The sequence below is a fragment of the Terrapene carolina genome, unplaced genomic scaffold (assembly GCF_002925995.2).
Source record: "Terrapene carolina triunguis isolate 2854851 unplaced genomic scaffold, T_m_triunguis-2.0 Scaffold33911, whole genome shotgun sequence".
In the NCBI taxonomy this organism is placed as follows: Eukaryota; Metazoa; Chordata; order Testudines; family Emydidae; genus Terrapene; species Terrapene triunguis.
Window position 1 is genome coordinate 12478710 of NW_020698262.1, and position 14701 is coordinate 12493410.

The 14701-nt window shown below is 47.9% G+C and overlaps 1 protein-coding gene across 1 annotated transcript in view; it reads left to right on the forward strand.

Moving 5' to 3' along the window:
- Positions 1–14358, forward strand: part of LOC113409640 (zinc finger CCCH domain-containing protein 18-like) — a 60396-nt gene extending 46038 nt beyond the window's left edge. The window contains exons 12-19 of the mRNA XM_026663785.2: positions 1174–1275; positions 3051–3194; positions 4492–4644; positions 7053–7207; positions 7863–8062; positions 9501–9597; positions 11341–11437; positions 13950–14358. Coding sequence (XP_026519570.1) covers positions 1174–1275; positions 3051–3194; positions 4492–4644; positions 7053–7207; positions 7863–8062; positions 9501–9597; positions 11341–11437; positions 13950–14154 — 1153 coding nt within the window. The 3' untranslated portion in view covers positions 14155–14358. The remainder of the gene's footprint in view (positions 1–1173; positions 1276–3050; positions 3195–4491; positions 4645–7052; positions 7208–7862; positions 8063–9500; positions 9598–11340; positions 11438–13949) is intronic.
- Positions 14359–14701: the final 343 nt, after the last annotated feature.

Genomic DNA, 14701 nt, shown 5'->3' on the forward strand with positions numbered 1-14701 from the left:
GAGGATAGTTCCCCAAATCAGGAATGGAAATAGGAGGAGGAATTGCTCCCATCCTGGGCACCTCTTTAGGGTTGAAATCGTATGTAACCTCAGAGTGGATTGAACTGAAAATACAAGTGTGCAGTATGTCATTTGAGCCAGCTTCTTTGCCCAATTAAGGAATTGCTCTATAGACACAAGCACTTATAGGAGAACGGGAGGAAAGGGGAATTAACTTTTCACTTTCCTCCCCTGTGCTTCGCCCTCTGTTTGTTGCAGAACACTGCCATCCTGTACAGTACCAATCAGTCTGACGCATTTAACGTGGCTGCTGCTACTGTGCGAGGAAGTGATGAAACTCCCAGCTATATTCCCAAGATCATTTGGTATCTGAAGAAAAAGTTGTGTAAACAAACTAGTCTTCTGGCCCTGGGAAGTGTTAGGCTGCAAGAGACTTTCAATCCTGGTAGTAAGGTGACTCATTTATCAGCTGCAATCATTGTCAGTTATAGCACCCCATGGTACCAGCAGGTCACTTGACTCTGTCAGTGCCAGTCCAGGAAATAACTTCTGCACTTGGCTCTCTTGGCTTTGATATACTCTGCTTGATTGTTCCCCTAACATTTCAGGAAATTGCAAGTGCTTGATCCATCCCATTTTTTTCCAAAGTCTTTTTGCTCCTATCTAAGTGACAGTAGATTGCATTTGGAGTGTCTGGGCCAGAGCAGGAATACGTAGGACTTGAAATAGAATTCACACTTGCAAGCATGATCTAGTCTCTAGTTTCTCTCTTAATAAAAAACCATTTGGTGTACCTGCCTGTGGACCTGAAGCCTGTAGTGGAGTATAGAGGGCTTGGACCCAAACATTAATATGGAATAGCTTAGAGCTAGTCACTTTCTGGCTAACATCCAGTTTTCCCTCAGAATTCCTATCTCCCATCCTGGCATCTAGAGCGGAGGGCAGGTATGACACTAAGAGAACAAGTTTAGTCCCACTAGAAGTAGCCAGTGCAATACAGCCACCTAACCCACGGACGGAGAAGGTACAAATAAGAAGAGGGTACTCCATACACCTGAAAGGCCTGGAGACCACAAGTGAGAGAACCTTTCTGCGATCCCAGGGACTGAGTTGAATGATGTACCCCTTCTCTTCCTCCCAGAGCTAATCTTTTTTTTTTTTTTAACTGTCCAGGTCACGATCCTTCTCATCTTCCCCTTCTCCTTCCCCAACACCATCTCCACACAAAGCGCTTGTGAAAGCTAAAGGGGAGCCTGCACCACCTGCTGGAAAAGGGTAAGATTTCTTGTCTACTTGGAAGAGATGGTGTAGGAAAGCCCTAGAACTGTAGTTTCACCTTGGCCCTTAAAGGGTCCCGGGATATGATTCTGATCTTTGGTTCTGAAATCAACCACCCTACTGAAAACTGTAAATACAGAATGTTGTTTGTATCGATTGACACTTGTGTTTAAGTCTTTGATTAATTGTGTTCTCTTAATTATCTCATAGGGGTAGGGTTGCAAAAATGGCAGTCCCTCAACTGTATTAATAGTTCATGTACACAAGCTACGCGTATGGGTATATGTAAATGGCACATATGTACACACACACACTGATTTGTAAATTGGGTGTGTACAGATATGAAATCTGAATGACACTCTTGTAGAAGGGTTTCCATGATACAAAGCATGTGACTAAAGCTAGTGTGTATTATACATATCATTAAACTAGCGAGAGGAAATATAGCTGTGTACAGTTAAGGTGTGTCTGTTTTGCAATGTTGAGCATGAATTAACACAAGCACAATAGATATGTAAACTTAAATATTTGTTTAGTAGCTTGTCACCCCTTGTGCTCTTTTTTTAATAGGCCTATATTTCATATTTCACACACTTCTGTCACACTAACATAGTACACGTGGTTATCCTGGGGAATGTTTCTCTGCTGTATACTAAGGTCATTGTTTTTAAAGGTGACATGGAAATTTTTCCAAAAGTTACAACTTGGAGGTCGGGCTGAATGCTCCAGCAGGGCACATGACTACTTCAGCCCCTTTCTAATTCAGTATTTACTCACTTTCCTGAGCCCATGACGTGCCTTCTATGGATTGGGTCCCATGTGGAGTCATGCCTTTATATGTACTCTTCTGCTAATATTGCATCTTCTGCTGAACAGCATTGCAACCCTCCAGCTACCTAAAATGGCACCTTTTCTTTTCCCTGTGGAACATGGCACATATTTAATATTTGTGTTCTGCAGGTTATAAAATAAGACTATGAAATAGGTAGCAAAAGGGGAAACTAACAGCCTTTGCAGCCAGCCAGCTCCACCCCGGTTAATAATGGGTGTGACATCACTATCAGAGTGAATGCTGGACCATAGCCAACTATTATGTAAGTGATTGGCTCATCATGGGTCTGAAGAAGAGTAATGCTGGAAATGTGCTGAAATGACCCCTTTCCTATTTGGTATGTTCAGTAGAAAAGCTTAAAGGCAATGCACAAATATACTATTTTTTGTGGTAATATACCACTGCACACTGTAAAATGCAAGACTAAAAGTCTAGGGTCAGAGTTTCAAAATGAGGCATGCACAAATGGATGCATACATTTGCACCAACCTTAGCATGCAAACGTCCACTACAGGTAAGTGAATCAGTTATTTGCACACAAGTTAGTTCTGTGTGTCTAACTTTAAAGTCTGACCCAAAACTTGTAAGGAGAAGTTTGGTTCAGATATCTGCGTATCATAAGTAACTAATTCCAAGGGGAACTTGTGGACTGTAAACTGCTGGAGTAGGCTGTCACCATAACACTGTTTATATAATAGTTGATCTCTTTAAAAAATCTTTCACATTAGAATGCAATAAGCTGCCCTCGTTAAGGGGCTTTGTAGTGTCAGAATATTTCTGTGAAATATGGTTTACGTTGACTTTTCCAAAAGGCCGTAGGAACAGGAATTGTATAATGTTTCAGTAGTGGGAAATATGTTGCTTCTGAAAATCCCCGTGTTACATGCCCGTGGTGTTTGATCATACGCGAGAGTATCAAAACTCCATTTTAACTTTGCAGTGAGAAGTCTGTGAAGAAAGTAGCTGCCCTTCCAGTCCCACCACCATTGACTAAAGTTGCAACAGCTGTACCAGAGCCAGCCAAACCAGTGGATAATAGAGAGGCAAGAAGGAAGGAACGTCAAACAAGGACTCCACCCAGGAGGTAGGAGAACCTAGGCAGAGGGATTTGATCATGCGTACAAATGAAGAGCCGGGTAATTGCTAATTAAGGAATTAACCAAGAACTCACTCTGACTTAAAGGAGAAATCTGTTCCCTGGGATAGCAGGGGAATCGGAAAAGGAGCAGAACGTATTACTTGCGTGCAATAAAAAACCCAGGCTGATCTCTCTCAAGACCTGTTGAATGAGAACAGCAGGTGGAATCCTTGAATCGCACCAACAGGAAACTCTCATAGGGAAAACACACATTGTAGAGCAGCTGATTGGTTAGTCCAGCCATTGAGGAAGCAACAGAAGCTCAGACCTATGTTGAATCCAGAGGGTCATGCTCCATAATGAAGTAAAGGGAGGGAAGGACTCGGGGCTGCAGACTTGGGTATTGGCCTGCACCAGATGCTTAATAGCGTCAAGAGAAGATTTCTACTGCGCCAACCCAGAAGAAAATGTGACTTCAAAAATGTGGAACGTCCCTCAGACCTAGCAAAATCGATGTGTCCTTTGAGGACAAACAATAGTTTTCTTAGATCCTGGTGTTTTAAATCAATAAAAATAAAGTCTTATGCCATAATCCTATTTTCCTTTCAATTACAAGCTTCCTAGGCAATTCTTAGCTTTGAATGGAGCTGTTCCCCTTGTTCCTCAATAGTGACACGAGAACAGTACTGGAAAGTTTGAGTTACTTCTGTCTCTAAACCTGAAGATTGGTTGCTAGGATTCCTCTCCCCTTAGAAAAGTGGGTTATTGGACCCAGTTACTCTTAGGAGTCCTTAGACACTGCGTGATCCCTTATGTGACTGTTATGGGTGTCAGTGTTCGCAGAAGGAAAAGGAAATAAACTGTCCCTAATTTAGAAGATCGGTTCCAATTAGCTCATCACCCCAAACTTTAAGTAATGAGAGATGAGTTTGATATTTCTATAGTTCACGCTACAAGCCAGCCCCACAATCTTGTGCACTTTACACCTTTGTTTTTAGGAAACATTCGCTACTGATGCACTAGGACAGGACAGAGGTGCTGTTCTGTGTCCGGCTCTAACCAGCATCATTCAGTCTTTCACGAAATATCTGCTGTTCAGAAGTGGGGATGCGTGGCCAGGACAGGGAAATCTGTTTGATTGACAAAACAGAATTCTCTGCTGTATGATCTAGTGTCAGTCAATGTTTGCAAATAACTGCATTGGAAGCCTCTTGCTCACCATTGATCAAATGCACAAAAAGCAACCCTGCTTTATTGCTGAGTAGAATCAGATGAGAATGGGTTCTTTTGATCTGTGTTGCAGGCGGACTATAAGTGGCAGCATCAGTGGCAGTGCCAGCAGCTATAGCGGCTCCAGTTCCCGATCTAGGTCCTTGTCTCGGTCTCTCTCCAGATCTCATTCCCGATCAACGTCTGCCTCAGTTTCCCCCTCCCCATCTGGGTCCAGAAAATCCAGGTAAAGCACTGTTTCACACTGTATCATCAAGGTTGACAGACTCAGATTATGTGTAAGTGTTGCACTTGGCACGTTTGAGCGTTTTTCCTTGCACTGCATGCACCTGCTTGTAAGGTGGTTGCCTGCAATGTAGATTCATTTGCTCGAAGTATATAAATGAGTCTTAAATTCTGAAAAATGAAAACAATGTTAACAGCTGCCATGTTGCTTATTCTAGGAAAGAATGAAATTATCGTCAATGTGCCCTGAATTATCCATTTTCACTCTACCGTGGGGCTGAAGCCTCTTCTCTCCCTGTTTTCAAATCTTAATTGAACATTTACCTTGCTGTTGTAAATAAAAATTCCAGGGTGTTTCTTTTTCTAAGGTAATAGGCATTCATGTTACACAATGCTGCTGTTCTAAACTTTTCTCTAAATCTCACTGTTGGATCTCTTTAGGGTTGATGCCTGGCATGTCAGCACTGCTTGATCAGAAAGCATCTAATAGATCTGTCTAGTGGTGGTGGTTTGCGCTGTGAATGGCAAATAAGGTTGCAAGAATGGTTCCCGATACGCATTTCACCCCAAGACACCATTCAATTCTTTGAAGCGAATGGGTGTGCTGTGTCTGTTAGCTCCCTACAAAGCCCAGTGACTAACAAATTCTGATAGTCCTGAAATGAATCCCCTTCAAAAGCATATTTAGATTAACTTGTGAAGCCTGTTCATACACAAGAGTCTTTCTGAAACCCTGTAAGCAGCTGCACCATTTTTTTTCTATCTAAAGTTCTTAAGCCCTTGGGTAGTATGATGGGTGTGGTGTCTGAACCTTTATAGAATGGAACAGAATGTGATTCAAATCAGAGCCAATTCACACCTCTGTACACTGCAGAGCCACAAGGTTGAATGGCTACATTTTTTCCCCCCAGGAATTTAAGCATGTTTATTAAATGTTTGTCTGATTCATTAGACCCTCCAGAGGCTGATGTGAGAGGCTAGGGGTGAGTCTGCCTCTCAGGTGCTCTCTTTGTAACTCAACCCACTGTAAAGTTTATGTTTAGGATTTCAAATGTCTACTTACTTACACAGCACCAAATGATGAGCCTGCTGCTTTACAGGTATTTGCAAGTAAGATCCCTGCCTCGTGACGCTTACTGTAGACAGCACAGATAGGGTGTGAAGGCAGAGATGGACAGTGAGTGCTGGTATTCCTGCTGAAACATCAACAGAGCTGGCTTAATATTTACTACCGTGCTGCTTTACCCAGCAGTGTGAAATCTTTGTGTGCATGACACGGTCAGAGTACTCTGCCCACTGATACTCCAGGACCAAAGCACTTTTTGAACATAGGAAATAATGTACTGAATGAAAACAGACTGCTGACACAATTCTGTAGCCACACCCTCCTTTGGAGATGAAATTCTATCCCTGGGTTACCAGGTCATCACTGCCGCCTCTAACAGCTCACTTCTGTCATGGTACTGTTGAGTTGTGAGCTTGTGGTTTGTTTTAAAGTGATGTGTCCTCCAGGGCCACCCAGAGGGGACGGGGGGGCAAGTGGGGCAATTTGTCCCAGGACCTGGGCACCGCAGGGGCCCCTACGAGAATATAATATTCTTTAGTATTGCAACTTTTTTTTATAGAAGGGGCCCCCGAAATTGCTTTGTCCCAGGTCCCCTGAATCCTCTGGGCAGCCCTGGTGCCCTCCCCTGAATTTCCCTGGGATAGTCCCTAACACCAAACCTTTGATCTATCTTATCTTTATCTGGTCCAGTGCAAAGTACAAAGTCTGCATCAAAAAAATACAGTAGTAGTTCTCCAGCATTTTAATTGTGCGGAACATGTCATCACACAGCATCCATCTTGTGGGCCAACTTCCCCTCGGCAATACCACCTCCCCTGTGCTGTTCTTCCCATCTCTGTGGTCTTGTGGTGCTTCAAAAAGGGAACTTGGTGTCCTCTGGGATGTAGTTCTTGAACTCCTGGCTTGGAGAATCCATGTCTTTTAAAGCTTCCTTGGTAAATAAGTATCAGGCAACTTGTATATCAGGCAGCATGAATGATATGGGGAAACTCTTGACCTGAACTGTATCACTGAAATGTGTAGTCCAGGGCTCACCCTAGTTCTAGCTTTATTGATATCTATGGATGAATAAGCTGTATAACTGTCTCTGAGTATAATATTACACTGAAGGTTTTTGTCGTCTTGCATCTGACAACACGTTTGAGGGGGTGATGTCATCCCTGCCTCAGGAGATGCAGACAACCTTCTCATCTCGTCATGAGTACCACTCCCCCTTTGCAGCCCTTGTGATGGCTCCTCTGGTGTGGTGTGGGAGTTAGGGAGAAGGCGCTTGTGTGAATTCTAGACAGCCTCGCGGTGTTCTCCGCTGTCAGAGATTGTGAGTGTGTGTGTCTGTTTTCCAGGTCCCTGAGCGTGAGCAGTGTCTCCTCTGTCTCTAGTGCCTCCTCCAGTAGCAGTTCCATACGCAGTGCGGACTCAGAAGACATGTACGCTGATCTGGCCAGTCCAGTGTCCTCAGCCAGTTCCCGATCCCTGACCCCAGCCCAGCAGAAGAAAGGTAGAGGTATCCTGAGAATGAGGGAACGGGGTGGGGCAAGATCTGCAGAGAGCTCACTTGGTGATATGGCAAACAGCATGGAACCCATTACATGGAGGTAGATAAAAGCGTGGGGAGCAACTCTGGTTTGATATAGACTGGGAGAGTCCAAAGGCTTCACCCTGGACAAGTGCTGAGAAGGCAGAGGTGACGAGCTTGAACGGGAATACTTACGCATCATTTCTGTGCCGTTGTCCATGTCTGCTCGGCTGCCTGTCTGAGAAGGGGTCTTCCCTTCCTCACGAACCCTGGGTGTGCTTTGGTGCACGCTCCCCCATCATCCTGCCATTGCCCATCCTGTTTTCACTCTCACCCTCCTGAGATGACGAGCCAGTGGAGCTCTCTCTTCCTGGGGGACTGTTATTTCCTCTCAAACTCCCCATTTGCTCATTCAAGACCCCATCACAGTCTGATGCAAGAGCTTCTCATTCCTTGTCTGCTGATATGTTAACTATTCTCCCCTGGGGAATTCTGGCTTCCTACCGGTTTTAATCTGGGCGCCGTCGGCTTTGCTAACCAGAATGGGTCCCTGCAGCGCCTTCCATCCTTTGAGCCTTTTTTTAAAAGGCAGGGCAGGATTTATTGCGCGTCGCTGACACTGGGATTCTGGTTTCAGCAGGAAAATCGAAAAAAGAAGACAGCGTTAAAGAGGAGAAACGGAAACGGGAGGTGCCTGCCCAGCCCCTGAAATCAACAAAACCCACACAAGCGAGTAAATCGCAGCAGCTGCTCCCACCCCAGCAGCCCCCGCTGCCCCAGCCTCAGCAGGGGGGCTTCAGTGCCCACAAAGAGATCAAACTGACGCTGTTGAATAAGGTGAGAGGTGGGGTGACTGCTCTCGGTGGGCTTTTCAGAGCCGGGGGAGGAAGGGACCATTGCTGGCTCTCTGGCCTGTGGAGGAGAGTTTGCTGCCCTCTTGCTGAGGAGAGCTCTGCTGGGTATGTCTGCAATTGCTTCTGAAGTTCTCCTGATTATGGAAAGCGGGCAAATGACAGAACCTGTTGGGCAGCGTACACGATGTCTTGACTTCTGGCTGTGTCAGAAGCTTCCCTGGGGCACATTCCTCCTACCCCATCAGGGGCTGTTGCCCGCTTTCCCTGAGCCACATTCTTTAGGCCTGTGGCCATATAGCACCTTGGCCTGAGATCTCAGCGTGAGATCTCCTGAGCTAGGCAGGGTCGCATGTGGTGCCTTTCACTGCAGCTTCTCCTGCCTCTGTCTGAGCCTCGCCAACCTGCAGCCAATGGAAGCATGATCTCTAGGGGCTTGACTCTTGTTGCGTAAGGGTGCTGAGCCTGCCTTGAGAATGAGCTCTCCTTAGCCTGGCTGGCTCTAAAAGTGATCCCTGAAAAGGATTAAAATGGGTCAGTGCATGAATGTGGAGACCCCAAAGGACTGTCCTGGGGGTTGCAGAAGGTGGAGTTGGTGGCTCATTAGGTGTGACTCCCTCCTAGTTAGTGCTGGGCCTGATACCCCAGCATGCCGTTTGGAGAAAATGTGCTCCTAGAGGTAGCCGTCCTTTGGCTGAGAAGCACGGTCAAGATCCCAACCACATGTGGTGGTTCATCCTCATGGTGCTTCATGCTGGAGGAGGGAGGTAGCGCAAGTGACCTGGATAATTTCAATTGGAGTGGTCATTTTCTACTATCCTGAATTCTGCTTGCAACGTTCCCTCTACTTCTCCTCCCTCAACTGCAGTGAGGAGTGTTGTGTGTGATGGGATTCCGACAGCTAGCTCGTTAAGCAAGCTAGGCTCCTCTCTGGTGAAGGGGACACGATAAATGACTTACTAAATGTTACACAGACCCTGCAACATCACATAATGTGGTGGTAGACTCCCCCCCCCCTTGTGTTGGGACATGTCCTAGAGAAAAACATGGCCCTGTAGATCTTGTTAATACTCGTGTCATCATCCTGAGCCAAGCCAAGAGAGACTGGACAAAATGCAGCTTTTTTATTCTTGCGGTTGGATGTAAAATGCCCCGTTAGCAGAAACGCAGTCTGACCTCTAAGAGCTGTTCCTGTTCATTGTAATGGCACGTGACTCCAAGGGATCACTTTGCTGTTCAAGTACGCGGGGAGGCAGTTTACCAGCCTGCTTCAAGGAAACCTCCTTAAGTACTGGGGCAGTGTGTGTTGCTGGCGCGGGAGCCTTGCGATGCCCACAACAAAGGAAAAGCGCCCAGCTACCTCAGTTTCCTCCCTAAGGGATATATATGTATCCGGATCTATCATCTGTTTCCTTCCATTTCAGGCGGCTGACAAAGGAAGCAGGAAGAGATACGAGCCAGCAGACAAAGACAGACAGGGCTCTCCTCCAGCCAAACGGGTTAACCTGTCACCTGACCGAGGTGAGGAATCTGAGAGATGCAGCGATAGGGTAAATGCTCTCTGGCATGGCCTGAATGCAGCTCTGCGGGCAGCAGTTAAACTGCTGCCCCATACTGCTAGGGGAGGTCATTTGGTCATGGGGCTGTCAGCAGGTTAGAGTCCAAGGGATCGGTGCCTTTGCCTCCAGTAGCTGGAGAAATGAACCTCTCCTCTGGCACACCCCCTTCCAAACCGGGGCTGTGTCTTCTCCAATAAAAACAGGGGGTGTTTGCCGTGCTCTCCCGCTGGCAAAACATAGTGGGGAGGAGGAACTTTCATTTACTGCGAGGTGAACCCCGGGGGCGAGTATAGCGCTGGCCTCCCCGGCTACCTTGTGGCTATCAGTGCCTGGTCTCCGCTTCAGATTTTACAACAAGATAATTATCTTGCCTCAGTTACTAGCTGTAAAATCCCCCACTTCCTGTCAGCGAAGACCAAGGATGGAGTACCGTGCTTTAGTCTCCCGGGAGTCCTGGGGAAACGTTCATCGTACACAGGCCTGCCGTCCGCTCGCTGCCTGTTATTGATGCGGCTGTTTGAGTCGGCCGGTTTTAGAAACCGCCACGTCTCCAGCTCTCTCCCCGCTCGTGGTGTTGCCCCAGGCTTTAAAGGGGGGCACAGAAGGTTGAGGGGCCGGAATATAGTATTAACCCCACTTAAATCCTGTGAAACAGATACTTCCCTCACTTCCATCCACTTGTGTGTGACAAAATCTAGGCTGGGACTGTAATAAAAATACACCAGGGCTCCAGTCTCTTTCCTGTCTCTTGTAACTTGCTGGCACTGAAACCTAGCTCTTCGTATACTTGTCCATTAGCACCTTTATAGCGGTTAGGGCCCTGTAGATGCAACCTGTCGGATAACCAGCTATTACCCTGCTTTCTTTCAGCCTTGGCTGTTGCTAATGCAAAACAAAGAAGCAGGCAATGGTGGAGGTGTTGCAGCTTTGCCTTGAGTGTTGTACAGAAGCAGGCTGTGACACGTGATGACGTTTTCCCTGAGCTCTCACCATAGGCGTATTACGTTGACTGTGGCTTGGAGCCAGCAAAAATCCTTCGAGTGCTAATAACCCTGTCCCATCCCAGTACTGAAAAGTGGCTTGGAGGATTCGGCTAGGTTTAAGATCACTAGGACTCAGTGAGACAGTGCAGCTAGAGCAGATATTCATGCCTTCAGCCAGCTGTGAAGCAAAGATAGCCGTTTTAGCCTAGTTCTTGGATTGTTGGATGGACGTGGGAATGCCAGGCTAATAAGCACTGCTGTTCTAACCCTCCCAGTGCCTGACTGCCCGCAAAGGAGAATGCACCGGACATACTGCCTGAGTACAACAAAACTGTGTTGCTTCACCTCTCCTCACGATTCATTTGTATATAGCACTGTAGGCATGCATGCCGTTCCCAGGCAAACATAAAGATGTCCCGGGGGCTTGCGAGCCAATGGAAGGATCTCAGTCTGGAAGGCACAGGGCATAGCGCTTGCTGCAGTTCCCGGGGGAGGGCGAGAGGGCAAAGCTTTGTGCATCACACGCTCCTAGGTTACTTTTATTCCTCACGAGTGCCGTGTCTCTTTGCAGAGCTGAGGGAGTTGCAGCTGGACCTTTCCGTTCCCTGATGCAGCCTAGCCCGTCTAGGGAAAGGCTCTGTTTAAAATGGCGCTGTGCGATCTGGTAACACTCCATGGGTCATGCGAGGGCTAAAACCTTTTGTCTTTACATTCTGCAATAGGTCCTCGCGATAGGAAACCTGCTGGGAGAATCTCTTCACCCAAACAAGATCGGCAGAGAGGCCAGAACCCTAAACCATCTCCTGCTCAGACAGACAGGTCAGTGTGTATCCTGCCATCAGCTCCCACCTGTGACTTGTTATCTCTTGGCCAGCATGGTTTTCAGAAGAGCAAAAGCCTTGGCTTGTTGGCTAGGGAAAGAGCTTTTTGGCCTCAGACCTATGGAGGGAGACCTCTCTTTCCCTTTTCTAGCAGTCTCACCATAGAGAAGCAAGAGCCTCACTCATGGTCTGTTAAAGAAAACTGGAAGGATGGGGATGTAATTGGACGATAGAGTGGCTTAAGGTAGTACTGACAAGCAATGAATTCTCTGCTACTGCCCTAACACCAGTTGCTTCACCCCTGTGGCTCAGTTTCCCTGCCTCTGAAATGGGTTTAATTCGGACCTCTCAAGGAAGCTATTTGTAGTGCTAGGCGTCACAAATGCACATTGAGATCCTTGGATAAAAGGTGCTCTGGAAATGCAAAGTTCTAGCAGTGACGATCTTAACTCTATACAACTACTTCAGTGTGAACTGCATCCGGTGGAGTTTGCGGGGCGGAGTCAGATTGCGTGGAAGCCAGTGGGCTCCCTGCACCAGCTGTCCCATTGTGGGGTCAATCCTAGCTACAGGTGCTGGGTGTGACCTCTCGTCTCTCCTGGCCAGTGTGCACCATTCCATGTCTCTTGGCTAATCTCGCACAAGCTGAGCCACTTAAAGAACAGAGTAGGCTGCCAAGATGTGGCTTCTGGTTGGAGTTAGTGAATGACCCCGATTCCATCTACACCTGTCCAGCCCCTGGGCTCTGGTGCCAGCTTGTTCTCCTTCCTGTAGTCTCAACTGAAACAGGGCAGAGCAAAAGCCACCTTCGTTGCAGAGCAGAACCCGAGATGCCGTGCCAGGGGGCTCATTGCCTTAGTGAGCAAGGACCACGCCTTGCTCAGCGAAATAGGGAGTGCTGTTCCTGGTACAGCTGAGAGGGCCTCTGTCCAACTCGATGCTGGTAGGAGCCAGGTAACACTGCTTTGCGTTCCTCTAGCACTTCCCTCAGAGATCTCTGCGGACATTCAGCCAGCCTTGTCCCACACCTGGCCTTCCTGGGCCGTGGGGTCTTTGCCGATCGGGACACCGAGGCACAGAGAAATCGAAGCTTGCTAAGTGGGACAGAGCCTGAAATAAACCCAGGTCTCTCACTGCTCAGTCCTGTGCATTAACTACAAGCCCAGCCTTCCTCCTTAACCGGCGACTGCTGTGGCCAGGAGGTTCTATTTCGAAGCTGTAACGGCGAAGCTGAGCATTGGTACCTGCTTCGTCTGGAGCTGGCATCGCTAGCTCCTAACCCTCTTCCACCTGCTCTTGTTTGATGCGTTAGTAACACTATCAGCTGGGCCAGGGAATCGCAAGAACCTGAGCTCGGGGCCTGGCCAGGGAGTAAAGGACAGTCAGGCAGAGCTCTCCCGGAACTTGGGTTTGAGGTTTGAAATGCTTTTCAGTTCACGTTTGAAAAGCCTGCCTCTTACTCAGGGATTAATATCAAAGGGCTTCAAGAGAGGAGTTGCTGGGTTTAAGGAGAAGGATTACCAGGCTGTCTCTGTAACCTGGGCGATTGAGTCTCACCGCTCATGTGACATGCTGCTGTCAGATTGCCAGAAGCAGCTACACAAAGTGGCACGAGTGTGACCCCACGTGACAGCTGCCAGAAAGAGGGAGGTGAGGCTCAAATTGCACCCTTGGCGTGTGACCCGCTGAGCTTGGGCACTGCAGTCATGTGCACGTTGTGCAATTCCGAGGACTATATACACTGTTCTGCAGTCCCTGCAAGGGGGAGCGTGGGACGGGTGACAGCATTTCCTGGCTTCTGTCTGTCATCACTGCCTTACCTAATGGCCGGGGTTTTCTCTGGATTTTTGTGGCCCCAGTAGGTGGGAGCAGGGAGGGAGGTGGAGTGCGTCCGTAAAGAGTGTGACTCGCCTCTTTGAACTCCACCTCTGCCAGTCCCTGGAAAAAGCCAGGCAGTGTGGATGGTTAGGTGGGGCAGCCGAGTTCAGCATGGGGATTCTTTGGAGCCATCAAGCTGTGCAGTATTTAACCATGTGGTTCCCCCCCCCCCCCCCCCTTTGTTTGGTACAGTCATTTGTTGTCTCTTATCTCAAAGCAGCTTGTAAACTCCTTGGGGGAGGGACCATGTCTTCCTGTGTGTCTGTTCTGCTCCTAGCATGCTGGAGTGCTGACCTAGGCCTCTGGGTTGCTACTGCAGGAAAAGTCATGAGGGTGGTGGGTTTAAACTCCACCGTTCCTCAGGTACTTTTCGGCTGACTTTCCACTTGAATCCTAAAACTCATTCATTTCAGCCAGCCTTTAAAGCAGTGGAGCAACTTCCTCCAGCGAAAACCTGATTGCTTCATTAATGTTTCTGCATCACTGGGAAAATGTGCCATGCTATTTAACCCCTGCTGCTGTTCGAAAACCACTTGATCTCAGAGCTGCCCATGCAGGAGGGGGGAGCCCCCTCTGTTACCCATCAATCCCCTCTTACCGCATTCTGGCTTTTTCTCTCCCCCACCCTATAGGAAGCGCCAGCTGTCACCCCAGTCCAAGAGTTCCAGCAAAGTCACAAGTGTACCAGGCAAAGCAACCGAGCCAGGCCCAACAGCTGCAAGTGCGAAATCGGGCAAGTCCAGCACGCTGTCGCGGCGGGAGGAGCTCCTGAAGCAGCTGAAAGCCGTGGAAGACGCCATTGCTCGTAAACGGGCCAAAATCCCTGGGAAAGTATAGTCCAATGTGTGCAGAGCTCTGTCTCCACCTGGATTCAAGACTCTTCTATGTTTTTATAAATAGTATACAAGCGGCCACTCTGGATTTTGCAGTTCTGTCTGATTTTGGCTGCAATTCTTTTTAAAAATTAAAAAAAAAAAAAAAAAAGTTTGTCAGCTGAAAAAATCCCACAGACGAGACGACTCACTCTGGCTCCTAACTCGTATGGTGGAGAGTCAGGGAATAATCCCCTCTCTGCATCAGCCATGCAAGACAGACCGAGCCGGCACCAAGATGGAGGCCCACACCACCACGTTTTCCCTGTAAATTATGCACAGAGGACTCCAAATTCCAGCCCTGTCGGATACTTTCACTTTCTCTCTCTCTGCCCGTCCCTCCCCTGTTTGCTAGCCATAAGTTGTATTCTTCTAGTTAGCCTTGCTGTGTGTTGAGTGTCTTCAGCAATGCAGTTCTATATACTGTGTAACGAGAGAACCGAAAACCGCTGTGAACTACTGGCAACATCATCTTCTCTCCCCTGCCCCTCCCTCCCCCAGGAACAAAACAA